The sequence below is a fragment of the Solea senegalensis genome, linkage group LG2, assembly GCF_019176455.1.
Source record: "Solea senegalensis isolate Sse05_10M linkage group LG2, IFAPA_SoseM_1, whole genome shotgun sequence".
NCBI classification, from domain to species: domain Eukaryota; kingdom Metazoa; phylum Chordata; class Actinopteri; order Pleuronectiformes; family Soleidae; genus Solea; species Solea senegalensis.
Genome location: NC_058022.1, coordinates 34,509,846 through 34,526,087, shown reverse-complemented (window position 1 = coordinate 34,526,087; position 16,242 = coordinate 34,509,846). Strand labels below are relative to the sequence as shown.

The following is a 16,242-nucleotide window of genomic DNA, read 5'->3' as shown; positions in this document are numbered from 1 at the left end:
AACATCTCACACACAGGAGCTGCTCAATAACAAGTGAAATCACACTCATTACAGCTGCTGGAGGACTGTACATGACCACGCCCCCTGTCTGACCCAGTGAGGACAGAGTCAAGGTCGCACTGGTCCTCGCTGATCCACCAGGTCCTCACTGATCCACCAGGTCCTCACTGGTCCCGGCACACAGTGAGCAGCTTGTCGCTCTCAGAATCCACCGGGAACAAAAAACACAAAGACGCTGCTTTTCAGCAGCATTCTCACCGAGAGCCACTCTGGCTGCCGACGCATCGTAGTTTATCCAGAAGGAGACCCAGGACAGGATGGTAATCAGGATGGACGGCATGTACGTCTGCAGGATGAAGTATCCGATGTTCCTCTTCAGCTTGAAGCTCAGAGAGAGTCGAGGGTAGGCACCTGAAAACACAAGCACACGCCTTTATCTCACTGTGAGATAGACGTTTGTAAAGCACTCACTCTCCCCCACACACACACTCACTCTCCCACACCAAAGCCCACAGAGAAAATCAATGATTTTAACATCACACACACACACACACACACACACACACACAGGAGTTGTTGATCCACTGCTGCCTCCATCACTGAGTTCACATGTCTTATTTTAGTGAATTTGGCATTTGAAAGATTTCATTTAGACTTAATTCAGTGACACAAAGTGACCACACGAGGCAGCAGAGGACCAGCAGCTCCTTTTTGTTCAGTGGCTAAAATCAGTTTTTGCTTCTCTGAGCCGGGTTTTTAAAGAGAGACACCGAGCGTGTTTCCTGGAGTCAGGATTTCATACAACACAGGAAAACAAAACAGAACTATCCCTTTAATATTTTAAAGGACACTGAAATTAAAGTTAAAAAAAACAAAAAAACAGCAGAAAAATCAAATTCACAGATTTTTCATCGAGGAGCACACAAGGACACTTTGTGTGTTTTTGTTTCAGTTTCCATGACAACTCTGACAGCATGGGTATGATTATCACCATGGTAACAAGTATCCCCTTCACCAGCTTAAACTCTCCCTCTCCCCCCGAGTGTGTGAGTGTGTTCCGCTTCGTTACTCCTCACTATTCTTAGCCATTCCCCAATCTGGGTTTGGTACTGGAGGAGAAAGTGGGAGGAGCCGTGAGTGCCGTGGTTACCGTGGCGAGTGCCGGGGTTCGGTCGACTGAACACTCAATGTCACCTGCTGTGATTCACTGACACATTATGATATTTAACATGTTAACATTAAAACACGTCACAAAACAAAGAAAGTGAAGTTTGTGCAGCGACTAACTAAAACTTAATTCCACATTAACTGGGTTAACAGAAGCGTTCTAATCTGTTTAAGCCCAAAATAATGAGCTGAAAATACTGTCAAACACATTTATCTCACGTGAAGATCCTCCCTCTCTCTGGCTCACGCTCGGTCACTTTAAACTCGGCAACAAACACTGAACATACGCTTCATTACAGTGAGAATGAGAACAGACTAAAATACCCCATTAACCTGTGTGTGTGTGTGTGTGTGTGTGTGTGCAGTGACAGATGCGAGTGAGTGGTGTGAGTGTGTGTGTGTGTGTGTGAGTGTGGGTGAGTGTGCGCTGTAACTGCGACCAGCAAACAACATCTGTGAGTGGGAGGAACGGCGGCGTGTGTGTGTGTGTGTGTGTGTGTGAGAGAGGACGACGAAGAGACGGACGACGTTGATGAGATGGTGACAGTTTGACAATAAAGTCTGGGAGAGGACGCCTGAGAAAGAGACCGTCTGTGTCTATCATCCAACGCTTGTCTGTGGAGATTTGATAAGATTTTCATTTATTTCTAGATTTAACGTTAAAGTCCAGTGGTTAGCTTCAAACCTGGTAGGGGACAAGAAATACAAGAGACATCGGAAGAAATATGTCGTACATATCGCAGAACACCCTGCCAATCTCTTGTATGTAACATAAGAGTATCCTTATGTTAGCTTAGACTTTTTGGACTTTAATTCGTATAAAAACGAAACAGTCTTTGTTTGCACTATTGGAGCTGCAAGCATTAGCATTCCTGACTAATTAGCTAACAACACATGTAGCTGACGTGAGTGTGTGTGTGTATACAATATTAAAAAAAAGATGCGCGACAACCACAGAACTTCACAAGTCAGATGAAAGTGGCTAAACGTTAGCATTAGCTCCACGTTTGCTAACGAGTAAACTAACCTAGTCCGTTACATTACATTCCATACATAAAGAAAATCACCATCAAATTTAAAAACAATCTTTGTTCCAACATAGCTGCAGCCATTAGCATTCCTGGCTAACTAGCTTACTACACATGTACCCATCTGTGAGTGTGTGCGTGTTCCAGTTGTAAAGAAATGCACAGGTAAGGTACCAATGCTAACATTAGCTCATGATTGCTATAGTATAGTAGAGTAGTATAGATTGCTGTAGTATAGTATAGCCAATATGACCATGTGACAGCCATCGCCGAGCTAAAGCTAACAGAGGCTAAGGCAGATGTTTGGAAGAAAGGACGTGATGGTGAGTTACCCGATCAGAGATGATCGTATAACTTGTCTGGAGGGGTCACTGCTGCGGGAGCGCAGGGTTCTGGTCCAGAAAAATAACCCCAGGTAATACTAATTCCGTGTGCAATAAATATGTGTGTAAATATTCCGTCATCTCCTGTTTACAAGTAGATTTCCTTGGATTTTCAGGCAGGGATCGAGGCGCGATGTTCTGTGATTTCAAGAGGCAGCGTAGTATGCACATGACGACGGTGCTTTAATCGATGTCCGGGAATTCAGGGAGAAGTTGTTGGGTTGCGCATCACCGGGTTTGCCCTCCAGCGGCAGAGTTCTTGTTGGCGTCCCGGGTTCCTGGGTAGGTCGACAGAACATGAAACTTCAATCATGTCATGATTGATGACCAGTAGACTTTTACAGATCATGTGGCTTTGCACTATTCAGTGTAAGAACAATCAGAGCTTACCTAACTCAACAGGCTCCAGCGCCAAGTACAGGCCTTGGTCGTCTCCGGCCTCGACTACTGTAACACCCTGCTAACACACTGCTAACGCCCTGCTAACAGGCCTCCCGATCTGTGCTGTGAAACCACTACAGATGGCCCAGAACAGGGTGGCGTGCCTGGTCTTCATGTCCCCCCTCTGCCTCCCTTAGCTGCCTGCATCAAATTCAAATCACTGATGCTAGCCCACAAATTGCTTCATGGGTCTGCTCTGCTAAAGGCTCATGTTACCCCTCAACGACTCCATTCATAAAAGGATTATGGTCTGGTGGTGCCAACACCCCACACAAGACAATCCAGACTCTTCTCATGTGTGGTTCCACGCTGGTGAAATGATCTACCGAGCGCTACCAGAATAGAGGGACGCCTCTGTCTGTGTTCAAGAAGCTCTTGAAGACCCAGTCTTCTGTCCGAGCACATGACTGCTCCTTCTGCACCTGCACGCAACTCAGCACCCTCACCCTCCATCGGTCCACAGTTCCTATCCAGTGGAGTTCTTTCCAAGCCTTCTTCCACAGAGTGAAGGGTGAAGTTGGTCGGGGATCACTGGGTTCCCCTCCAGGGTCAGGGTTCCTGACGTAGGTCGTCGGGGGGAACTGCTCGTAGTGGCGGCTCAATGACTGGACCCAGCAGATGCTCCGTCATGTAAACACTGTGTGTGTGTGTGTGTGTGTGTGTGTGTGTGTGTGTGTGTGAACGTGTTGCTATGGTGAGGCAGATTTTTTAGCGGGGTCTGATGTTCGACGTCAATGTCTTCAGATGGTCAGTGGTCACGTGACGGCGCGTGTGTGTGTCAGAGCTTTCATGTGTGAATCACACATCGCTGCAGTGAGGTGAGCGTTCGGGAGAGCACTTGTTTGCGAGTAGGCGTGTGCCTGGTGGGCGGTGACTGTTAAAGTTTAGCGTCCAGTGGTTTGCTCGGCTGCTTCTTGGCAGAACATGTGAGGAACATCAAAGAGCTGCTGCTGCTTCTTCTTCTTCTTCTTCTTCTTCTGCCGACGCCGGCTAATGATCGCGTTTCCTTCCCTTGTCGTTGACTTCTCCTCGTTTCCTCCCCTCCAGACCTCGGTGTATCCTTCCCTCGCTCGTGTACGAGGTGTGGCTGCGTGCCAATTATCCTGCGCTCTGCTCTCTGGGATCGGAGGACATTATAAATTCATGTGGTACGAGGATCCACAACATCAATTATTCTTCACACACACACACACATGATGTGATGCGTGTGCGTGTGTGTGTGTGTGTGTGTGTGTGTGTGTGTGTGTTTGTTTTACATATTCAGTCACGTCGATACTCGGAGCCTCGGCGCTGTTTAATCAAACAACATGATAAACTCTCAATAATGCAAATGTTATACCGAGGATCAATCTTTTATTTTCCCTCTGTTTTGTGTCCTCGTGGACACTATGGACACGTCCACGTCTTTATCTCACTGTGAGACAGACTTTACAACCGGAAACTGGCGTTTGTAAATCACTCACTCTGCCACACACACACATACTAACACATACACACTCACTCTCCCACACCAAAGTCCATAGAGAAAACCAGTGATTTTAACATCACACACACACACACACAGGAGTTGATCCACTGCTGCCTCCATCAATGAACCCAAATGTCTTATTTTGTCTCTCATTCAGATTCACTTCAGTGACACAAAGTGACCACATGAGGCAGCAGAGGACCAGCAGCTAAAATCACTGATTTTCTCTGTGAGGTTTGAGTGAATCTGTCTCACAGTGAGATAAAGACGTACAAACAGAACAGCGTCTCTCATGAGGGACGGATGAAATCATAAAATGTGTGTGTGTGTGTGTCTCCACTGACCGGAGGACATCGGTCAGCGAGAGTGAATAAAGTCGTTAATCTCGTGGTAAACGCGTCGCACATAAAAGTTTAATTGACACATGAACACAAAAGTTCACAGAATATATTAACATTTACTCCAGGGGGCGACGGCGGTCGACAAGAGACACGATATTGTTTTTTCATCGTCAGGAAAACAGCCGTCGATGTTTTGTATTTTCTCTTTTGTTTTGTTTATATGATGAAATGACAACCTTTATTTTGAAGGGGTTAAAGCTTTTGTTTTGAACTGTTTTATTTGTTGATTTCCTGAGACGACGCCATAAATGCTGAAAATGTTCATCAATAATAAAAATATGTGAGAAAAGCAGGATCAGCACTGATCAATACTGACGATTGATCGAATTGATCTGCGACATTTGTGACAATCGATCAAAGTCACTGATAATTCATCCAAATGAAGTTCTCCTGCTCTGTGTGAGCCGCAGGCACTTCCTGTTTCCATGGTTACTGCTGTCATGGACAGTGGGGGATTTTATTTGTTATGAAATGCTAAAAAAATTCAATTTCAAGTCAATTTCAGCAAAAAATGAGGAATTGTAACCAGAAAATTTTGTCCTTTTACGACCAAAACTTTTACATATGAGTAAAAATCTAACATTTAATCTGTAAATGGTCACCAGGGCAACGTATTTTCATCCGTTTTTAATATTTATCGCCGTTTTATTTGCGGGGCTTTTTTACATGATTTTACTGAAAAAAGAGGAAAATGTGTCTGAAAACCACGACGTCCAGAGTCAATGACGACAGAATCGTCCAGAAACAGAGGAGCAGCCGCTGATAATAATCTCAACAACAGTAAATTATAATCTCTGACACTCACCTGTGGAGAAGACTACGTTTTTGGAAACCAGTTTATAATCCACGATGGAGAACTGAGGCAGCTCGATGCGCGTCACCCCCGTCACAGCCGACTCGCCGCCTTTCCAGTAGAACTCAATGTCGTCCGTGGTGTAGCCATCTGTCCGTCCGTCCACACACACACACACACACACACACAGATCTTCAGTGCTGCTGATTGTGGAGCCGACAAACTTAAATCTGTTCTGAGAAGAAGGATTTATCGTCTTTCTTCAACAGAACACGGCGTCCATTCAGAGTCAAAACCACGGTCTGGTTCAGTTTGGTACAGTTTGGAACCCTAAAGACTTGGGTCATACGTAGCGTGACGTTATAACGCCGCGCCCAATCAGCTGAATGTCATGGGTCTAGCTCCACCCGTTACTCTGGTACCTCAAGGGAAGGCTACCAGAGGAGTGATGGAGTGGTCGGGGCCGGTTATTTTGGTACCAAACTGTTCAACCTGGGGGACACTAGACAAAATAGGTTCTCAAACCTGGGGTCAAAGCCTCAAGAGTTCATGTGTTGGCTGAGACCAAAAACGGAGCTAAAAGCAGAGATGTTTAACTTCTAGCTCCATATGTCGCTGCAGTTGAACCATCTTTGAGTTATCGTTTTCTAAATCCTTGATTCAGTGAACCATGTGATGTGACAATAACATGAATTTAGGTTTAAAACAAGAGGAGAAGAAGAAGAAGAAGAAGAAGAAGAAGAAGAAGCAGCAGCAGCAGGTCTGACTGTCTTTGTACTCACAGCTCTCAATCTCCAGGGTGCAGTTTTGCTCGTCCAGAGGATACCTCCTGAGATCCATCATGCATGCCGCCGTCGTTGTTATCCTGCATAACATGACACAAATGGGGTAAAAGAGAGAGAGAGAGGACATTTTGAATACAGAATGCAGCATGGAGAAGACGGATCGTGAGGGGAATAAGGAACAAGTGGTTACTGTGATTTCTCTGCTGGGTTTGAAGCAGCAGATGAACGAGGGACGCAGGGAATACGATAAGACTGGAGCTCTGAGGAGGTGACACTCAGCAGCAGGTCGTTCAGACTCGGATGAGTCTTTGGAAAAAGGATCAGTCCAGGTCCTGAATGAGTTCAAACCCATGGTTCTCAAACTGTGGTACGTGGTATAAAAGGTTTGAGGACTACTGATCTTGAGGGAATTGAAGAACCTCATGATCAAAAGAGGTTCCTCGTCTTCTGGAGCTTGTGACATTACATTACATTACATGTCATTTAGCAGACGCTTTTATCCAAAGCGACTTACAAAAGTGCATTTAAACATTTGGGTACAAATAAGAGCTAGAAGTAAGTAAGAGCTTCAAGTAGAACAAACTATGAAGTGCTAGTCATAAGTGCGATGTACAAGTTTTGTTTTTTTTTGTCGTCTTAGTCGAGGTAGAGTCGGAAGAAATGTGTTTTTAGTCGGCGTCGGAAGATGTGGAGGCTTTCAGCTGTCCGGATGTCGATGGGGAGATCGTTCCACCATTTGGGAGCGAGGACAGTGAACAGTCTGGAGTTCTGCTAGTGCCTCTGCGATCCTCTCAGTGAGGGGGCAGCGAGAGCGGAGTGGGCGGGCTGGGGTGTAGGTTTTGATCATGTCCTGGATGTAGGCTGGACCGGATCCGTTTGTAGCATGGAACGCAAGCACTAGAGTCTTGAAGCGTGACGATGTTTCTGAGTTTTTTTAGCATGTTCCTGAAGAGTTTGGTGGTCTTTGGTTGTTCTCACCAGGTTCCAAAGGTTTCTTCTTCATTACTGAGGAGGTTCCATTTGTCCTGAGGAGGTGGCCCATGTTCTGGAGGAACGTGTGCAGTACTGGTGGATCTTTCTACTGTCGTCTGAAAGGTCCCTGACGAGGTTCCAGATATTCTCGGTCATGTTTTACCGGAAAACAAACATTTCTTTGACAGCACACCTGCTTTGTTTCGTGACCAAACAGGAAGTGGCAGCACCATAAATAGGCTTCAACAGGAAGTGATGTCGTAATACAAAAGGGTAAAAACACTTCAGTGAACTGAATTCATATTTGAATGAGTTATCATGGATTTTAAAACCAGGTCTGAAAAAAACTCTGCACCAACAGTTTGGTCCAGTACGGCACATAAAGGGGCAGAAAATTCCCTTTAAATTTCCCAAAACTTTCCTTGGGAACTTTAGTTTGAGAATTTTAGAAACATTCCAAATTGGACATTTTCCAAGGGAATTTATGGGAATTAAGACAATTGTACGTCATCAACCCGATTTGAATATATTTCCTGGAACTTTGAGGTGCGGTGAAAATGCACACCACCAAGATAAACGAGAGTTCTTATCCAGAAGTAAAAAGGTTCCTGGTAATAAAAGAAAAGAGTTTATTTTTAAGTTCAACTTTAAACATTTCTAGTTCATTCCCATGGAAACTGTCCCGGAATTCTTTTGCAACCCTAAATAGCACCGTTCCATTTTTTGGCACCCTTCCCTTTGGTGTGAATTGGTAATGTATGGTCAGGGCAGAGTTATCCAGCATAGGCCACACCCCTCCCACCAAGCACAGGTACATGTCTTAGTTGAAACAAACACCTGAGCCAGGACTTTACGTTCCAAACCGGACCAAACCAGACCATGACGGAAACATCACAGCACCGGATTCACACGATGTTTCCATAACAACATCATCACGAGCACATGCACATCAAAGGTCCAAACCTTTGATGTGCATGTGACATCATTAATCACAGTAACACAACGTGATTGCCGTTAAGGAATATTATCGCACAACCGCTGATACAAGGTCTTCAAGCAAACATCAGAAACGACTCAATGGAGTTACCAAAGGTGTCAGTGGACACCGTTCGTCCACATGTCAAGTCCTTTATGACGGCTTTAAATGAGAAGCAGTGGAATCTGTTAGCAGACGGTCTCCCCGACAACGATACCAAACTCCGGATGGCAGACATGCTGGTCAAAGTCGTGTGCTGCATCGTGGAAGTCGTGTCTCACGTTTTGAAACAGACCAATGTGTCATTGGCTAATGTGCACCACAGTCTGGAAGACTCCATCAACTGCAGCTTTGCCGATGCTCTGGGCATCAAATCAGTCAATGGTCCGCGCTCCGATAATCTGACAGAGTCAATCGCAGAAGAGGTTGTGTCGCTCTCGGGTTCCGGGCAGCCGAAGCCGAACAAAGCCACATCTTCAGGGTGCAAAATGCTGAAGGAGTTTGCCGCCAAGATGAGAAATATTTGTTCAACTGGGACAAGACCTTGCCAAAGTGTCCAGAACCAAACCATGGACAGTCTTCAGCAAGACTCTGAGGGAACGCCACACACGTCAAAGACGCTACTGTCAATCACAAAGACGGTCCAGGAGATCATCAGCAACGAGGTCAACCACATCCTCGCGCCGATTCTGGAGGACGTTTCAGACATGGAGAACACCGAACTACAAGAGGAACTCTTTCTGGACATTCAAAGTGCCACAGAAGACATTTCTCAGTCCGTTACCGAGTACGTGAGCTACAAAGATCCCGCTCTGAATGTTAGCCCCGAGTACCAACAGCACAACCTGAAAGGTGTGAAGAGGAAGCTCTGCAAGTTCTTCGCCAAGATGTTTGTCAAAGCCTCCATTTTCCGAGCGTTTTCACAGGTGAAGGCGAGGTTCCACAGTGAGGCCAAGCTCACGGACAGTGAGTCGCTGTTGGCTGACGCTGAATCTCTGCTGCAGAGCTGTGGTAAAATCCACCTGGACGAAGACGGGGTCTGTATGTTTCAGAGACTTCGGCAGATTTCCGACGACGACAACCATGAATTGACGGGAAAGCTCTGCGACCTCCTGTTCTACCACATCACGGGCGACACCGTCACAGAGAAGATCACGGAGGACGCGTTCACCTGCAGAGATTCAGAGCTGTGCTCACAAGCTAGCATATACGCGGACATACGACACAGAGTCATTTGTTTCCTGTCGCTGATGAGCTGGTGGCTGGACAACCAGGTTCACTGCTACAGTGAAAAGGCGGTGATTGCAATCATTGAGAGCGCAGCAGTGATGTCAGCACCGATCGCAGACGCCGACACAGATCTGCCGTCATTCAGCGCTGAACCTGATTCAGACGAAGCGACACAAGCGGATCTCAGCAAGACCTGCCTCAGGCTCGCCATCACGACCATCATCAAGCAAATGTGGAGGACAGTCCAAGGGGACAGGTCTCTCTTTACCAACTTAGAATCCACCGTTCAGTATCTGGTGGACCACACGTGGGCTCAGCTCGAGGACTACGTCGCGAACATCACACCGAGACAAATCGAGAACCTCGTCAAGGTCATCCATAGGCGGCTCCTGAAGAGATGGGGCTCAGCGATGAAGGTCCTGGTCTGCATGGACCGAGGAGATCCTGAACTTCCTCACTGCATCGCCAACGCATGTAAGGCTCTACTGGTGAAACGGCGCAGCGCCATCTACAGATTATTTCATTAGTGCAAGAGTAGGTACCGTAGTTTTCCTTAAACAGGATTGAAGGAAGAAAGTTAAAAAATATATAATTATAGAAATAAAAACGCCAATTTAACTTGTTTATTGAGGTAAAAAATACAAAATTAAGGCTTAAAAAGGTTCTTGAAAAATGACGACGAGCAGAAAAAAAGACATTTTAAAGCCTTTGAAATTCTAGCAGTGAATACTTCTACATTGAAATGACGTTTAGAATACTTAAAGGTTTAGAAATTCAATTGAAAGGTTGATCCGGATCCTCCGGGATCATGTTCCTCTCTCTAGGAACGCGGGTGTTGAATTTTTAGATTGAATTTGAGAATAAAAAGTCAAAAATGAGGCCGAAAATCCCAAAGTTTGAGCTGAAAGTGAATGAAATCTTTGGGCGTCAGCGTTTCAACGATCATGTTCCCGAGATCAAAAAAAATCAGTGCTGGAATTTCAAAGGCTTTTAAAATCAATGAAAATCCAACGAGACATTATTGAAGGTAAAGAAAAATATGAATGAGAAGCTGTTTTACATTTAGAAGTTTAGAACCTGGTTTTTAATCTTTATATAACATCTCACTGTCTCTTGAATCCACCATGGAGGACTTCACGAGGGCTGTTACATCATCCAGCATGGCAGAGTCAATGCTGACGGACACACACACACTCCACATGAGGGCCACAGGGGGAAGGCGGAGTCACACCCTGGACAGACGACCTGTCCGTCACAGCCGTCCACACTCAGAGGGTCCAGTTTACCTGATCCCCTAATCTGCATGTTTCTTGACTGTGGGAGGAACCGGAGAACCTGAAGAACTCGGAGACCTGATGAGGTGAGGGTTGGAATGTAGCTGGACCAGGAACATGAATGTCTTCAGTGCCTGAGGACGTCTTTTAGGAAGGTGGACCTGAAGGTCACATGAGTTCACCTCAGTTCACGTTGCTTCTTCTTCCTCCCCAGAATCCTGTTGTGGTTTCCTTTGACCCCGCCTCCTGAGCCAGTGTCTCCAGGACAACAGTGAGCGTTAGCAGGTAAGACGCAGGCTAACGTAAATGTAGCAACTGCAGGTCAAACGACTTCAATTAAAGGTAAAAAAGATAAAGATTGTTACGAGCCTAAAAAGCTTTGCGACAAGACGCGAAACGAGATATGAGTAAATATTGTCGGACATTTTTCAGGCGTGACGATAAAATTACACACAGGTGTTTGAAGGACGTGGCGCGTGTGTAAACCATCAGAGTGAGGGCGGGAACAGGAAGTGAGCAAGGAAGTTGGACTGCGGGGCAAGTTCTGCAAATACGGGCGTGGCACATGAGCTACTAATGAAGCTAGCTTAGCATGAGCTCGATGTGAGCAGTTGCGTAAGTAAGAAAATTTATACAAAATCACACTGTGATCACTTGACCGCAGAGTCAGCACAGAGTCAGCGCCGCGACCGCCGAGTCAGCGCCGCGACCGCCGAATCAGCGCCGCGACCGCAGAGTCAGCGCCGCGACCGCAGAGTCAGCGCCGCGACCGCAGAGTCAGCGCCGCGACCGCAGAGTAAGCGCCGAGTCAGCGCCGTGACCGCAGAGTCAGCGCCGAGTCAGCGCCGTGACCGCTGAGTCAGCGTGAAGTTACATTTTTTGAAACGTCAGCGTCACCTCAGTCCGTAGAGGACGGTCCCGTCCGGATGAAGACGGATCATGCGGTTTTTCACCGTCACCCCGTGGACGAAGGACTTCTTGTCGTTGAGGAAGTAGGTGTCGGGGACCCAGAGCTGGTCTGCGACCCTGTTGTCCAGGGTCAGGTTGAGCGGGATCCCGGTGTAGGCCAGACGCTTGTCCCTCCAGTACTGCTGGAAGTACATGGTCAGCGTGTAGTCCTGCAGACACATGAAAACACTGAGTCACTGTGAAAACATGCATTTTATTTTGTAAAGTGAACTAAGACAATAAAAGACACAAAAAACAACAAAAAATGTCTATTTTAAGAAGAATAAGTAAAAGTAAATAATGAGACACTAATGTTTAAAATAGTCTTATTTGATTTCTCTATAAAAACATTTGTTCTGAAAGGATTTTAAATAATTGTTAAAAACAAACCAAAATGGGTAATTTTTTATTTTAAAGGGGAAAAAAGACACACATGCACACAGACACACACAGAATGAAAATCTGTTTTATAACACTTTACACATGTCAATCAAATGTCATGTGACTGACTCTGTGTGTGTGTGTGTTTTAAGTGCATGTTTAAATGGACTGTTTTTCAAATTAAAAGCATCATCTCTGACTCCAGCGTGGTCAATTATTTTGAAAAGCGTGGACTTTAAAATATAAAAATGTTTCCAGTTAATGTTACTTTTCGTCTTGATGAATAAATGACTGAAGTTTAGCGACGACTGTTCATCTGAGAGGTTCCTGTTCTCGTGTGTGTCAGTAAATGAAACATTAACTCTGTGAACGTTGTTTTTCCAACTCAACAACAGGTCAAAGGTCATGTGACGCACACACGACGTGACTCTGGGATCTGAAGCATCCGTGAAGAGTTTGTGTGTTAAGTGGTATCATGTGAGTGACACACACACACACAGACATAAACACACACATTTAGAATCTTCTATTTTTGATTGAAGATCATTTTTCTGACGTATAAAAAGAAGCGATCAAAGATCGGATTTCTGTTCCCGATATTTAACTGCTGTGAAGTGTGTGATTGGTGCTGGGGTTCCTCAGGGTTCCGATTCAGATGTTTTGTTGTCGCCGATGTTTTCGACCGTGTGACGACGTCTGTAATCCACCCTCACACTCCCGTTGCCATGGACACCACCGACTGCACGGCGCTGGAAAGTGGTGACGGCGAGGATGAGGAGCAGCCGAGCATCTGTGGTGCTATAACCCCGCCCCCAGCCTGCAGGGGAAACAGCTGATGTGGCAGAACGGGGTGCGAAACATCATCGACCAACACAACCTGTGCACGCTGAGGCCGGCGGGACGCCACCACGTCACAGACATCGTCAGGTAGTGATTTCATTGTCGCAGAGGCGGAGCTAAACTGCCTGAACGAGGTGGTTGAAGATCTGGACATAGAGTGCCCACTGCTGGTACGTCTTCTCCACCTACACCTGACTGCCCCTCCCACTCCTCTGGTCCATCATCGCTGGGGCAACCACCTCCACCCTTCACCTGCTGGTGGATGTCTGCTGTCGCTACGGCGACCACGGCGTTGCCAGAAAGGTCTGTGTGTGTGTGTGTCTGTGTATGTGTGTCACTGTGTATGTGTGAGTGTTTGTCTGTGTGTCACTGTGTGTGTGTGTGTGTGTGTTGTTGTTTTTTGGAGGCAATTACAAAACAACAGCAGAGCAGTGTAACAAAATGTTCTCACATTGTTACTCCTCCCACATTCCCACCCCATTCAAGGAGAACAAAACTCTGTCCAATAATGAACATCCAATAGTAGCATATCAATACAACATACAACAAATACACGCGGAAAGAAAAGGAAAAAATGAAGAATGAAATCAATCAATCAATAAATAAAAATGAATAAATAATAATATACATTTTAAAAGTCGTCACAATCAGGCAGAGATGTCAAACATTCAATATGTTTTAAAAGAGGTCTCCAGGTCCTCTCAAATGAACTTCCATTCAGGGAAAACCTAAGCCTTTCAAGTCTGATGGACAGTAGCAGCTCTTTCACCATCTACTGTGAGATGGAGGACGAGGGTGTTTCCAGGTGAGGAGTATAAGACACCTGGGTTAGGGGGCCGAACAAGGCCAGCAGAGGCTCAGGAGTAATAATAGTGATGTAATGTAATGTAATGTACGGTCAGCTGGAGATTGTTTGCACCTATTACAAGAGGCACTCACATTGGGGTAAATCCGAGATAACCTCAAATTAGTGTAGTGAACTTTGTGCTCAACTTTACACTGTCTTGCACTAATCGAGGAGGAGTGAACCAATTGCAAAACCTTTTGCCAATAATCAATAATAATCCTCAGGCAGTGTGAATCCAAGTTCTTGTTCCCAGGAAGCACTGGGACCAGACACTGGACTGTCAATAGCAGAAGTGATAAGGCTGTAAATACTAGAAGTTAACCCCCTACGTTCAGGATGAAGAGATAATAAGGAGTCCACTAGCGTTTCCGGGGGACGACTAGGGAGTGCCGGGTTCTGGTTCCGAATAAAACGGGATAGGTGGGAATTCGGTTAGTCAAATTTCTTTGAGAGCTCAGAAAAGGACATAAAAGTGTCTTGGTCATAAAGGTCCTTAAATTTACTTTGTTTAACCCTTTGTTGAACCAAGTCCGAAAAGTTAAATCCGTACATGAGGGCAAAAACAGGTGATTGTTTATAATGGGGGAGAGGTCCGAGGCCCGATGAAGGCCCAAACTCTAACAGAGTTCATTACCAACGGGTTTGAGGTCAAGTTGGAGGCAGTCAGAGGGAGTGAAGAGAGATTTTAGAGCATGAAAGTTCCATATCTACTCATGCTGGGCGCATCACATGATCTGTTGTTAAACCAGTATAAAAGTTTATTAATATTACAGGACCAGTAATAGTGTAAGAAGTTGGGCAGTGCCAAGCCACCAAGAGCCTTGGGGAGCTGTAGCACTGATCTTCTGATGCGAGGATGCTTTTTGCCCCAAAGGAAGGAACTTATTAATTGATCAAGTGATCTAAAAAAAAAGCCTTCTTAATAAGGATAGGGATATGTGAAAAGAGGTATAGAAACTTGGGCAAAATAACCATTTTAACCAAATTAACTCGGGATAATGGGAGACTAGACCATCTGTCAAAGTCCAGTTTACACCTCTCAAAAGGTTTCGAGAAAAGCTGATTGATCGCATTAGTAATAAGCACCCCCAGATATTTAAATCCATCCATAGCTTACTTAAAGGGGAAAAAAGGTCGGGGTATACTTTTAGCCAGAGGGTTCGGGGGAAACGTTCGCTCTTATGGAGATTAAGTTTATAACCTGAATAGGATCCAAAGTTATCAAAAATACTGAGAACCACAGGGACAGAGGCAGCCGGATTGGACATATACAAAAGGAGATCGTCGGCATAAAGTGATCATTTGTGAATCTTCCCAGCTCGGGTGACGCCCTCAAACACACCCTCCTGACGCAGCCAGATAGCTAGAGGTTCAATAGCTAAAGCAAATAAGAGGGGGAAAGGGGGCAGCCCTGTCTGGTTCCTCGATAAAGGGGAAATGGGGCAGATTGGAGTCGGTTTGTGTGGACTGAAGCAACTGGGCCGGCATAAAGAAACTTAATCCAAGATATAAAATCAGAATCAAAACCAAATTTCTGCAAAACAAAAAAAAGAAATCTCCACTCCACCCTGTCGAAGGCCTTCTCAGCATCTAGTGAGACGATCGCCTCAGGAGTGTCCGAACCAGGGGAGCTAATGATATTTAAAAGCCTCCTCGTGTTATGAAACGAGTGCCTTCCAAGCATGAACCCTGTTTGATCAATTGATATAGTACTTACTTATACTTATACTTATACTTATACTTATACTTACACTTACACTTACACTTATTGATATGAGACCTGTTGAAGGCGTTGGGCCACGATTTTTGACAGGATTTTAAGGTCAACATTCAAGAGGCAAATGGGCCTGTAGCTTCTGCAAAGAAGAGGGTCTTTATCACCCTTCAGCAGGAGAGAAAGGGGTGTGTGTGTGTGTGTGTGTGTGTGTGTGTGTTTAAACAAAGGAAAACAATATCTTCTGTGTTTAAAGGGACAGTTCACTCTGTTCCTGAGTCTAATTGATTCACAGTCACATGAAACATGGTGTGTGTGTGTGTGTGTGTGACAGTGTGTGTGTGTGTGTGTGTGTGAGACAGTGTGTGTGTGTGTGTGTATAAAAAGTGAAACTCCTCAAATAAACTTCATGTGTTGCTCTTAAACATCCAATAATAAGCAGTATTCACCTTTCATTTGATGAGATTATTTCAGAATTCTGTCACTGATGAAAGGCTGTGTTATCTTCACTGAACCTTTGTGTTCTGTGACCTTTGACCTCCACACACGAGTCTACCTTGAATAATCCGTTCATAATCAGGATTGCTGCGGGGT

General features: G+C 45.4%; 1 protein-coding gene across 2 annotated transcripts in view; it reads right to left on the bottom strand.

Moving 5' to 3' along the window:
• The window catches only part of LOC122765562 (gamma-aminobutyric acid receptor subunit beta-3-like), a 21,517-nt gene extending 9,448 nt beyond the window's left edge, over window positions 1-12,069 (bottom strand). The window contains exons 1-4 of one of the 2 annotated variants that reach the window (XM_044019886.1): window positions 11,816-12,069; window positions 6,464-6,546; window positions 5,694-5,831; window positions 259-411 (exon numbers count right to left, since the gene is read on the bottom strand). In XM_044019886.1, coding sequence (XP_043875821.1) covers window positions 259-411; window positions 5,694-5,831; window positions 6,464-6,546; window positions 11,816-12,048 — 607 coding nt within the window. In that variant the 5' untranslated portion in view covers window positions 12,049-12,069. The remainder of the gene's footprint in view (window positions 1-258; window positions 412-5,693; window positions 5,832-6,463; window positions 6,547-11,815) is intronic. The other variant, XM_044019887.1, reaches the window with a different exon arrangement.
• Window positions 12,070-16,242: the final 4,173 nt, after the last annotated feature.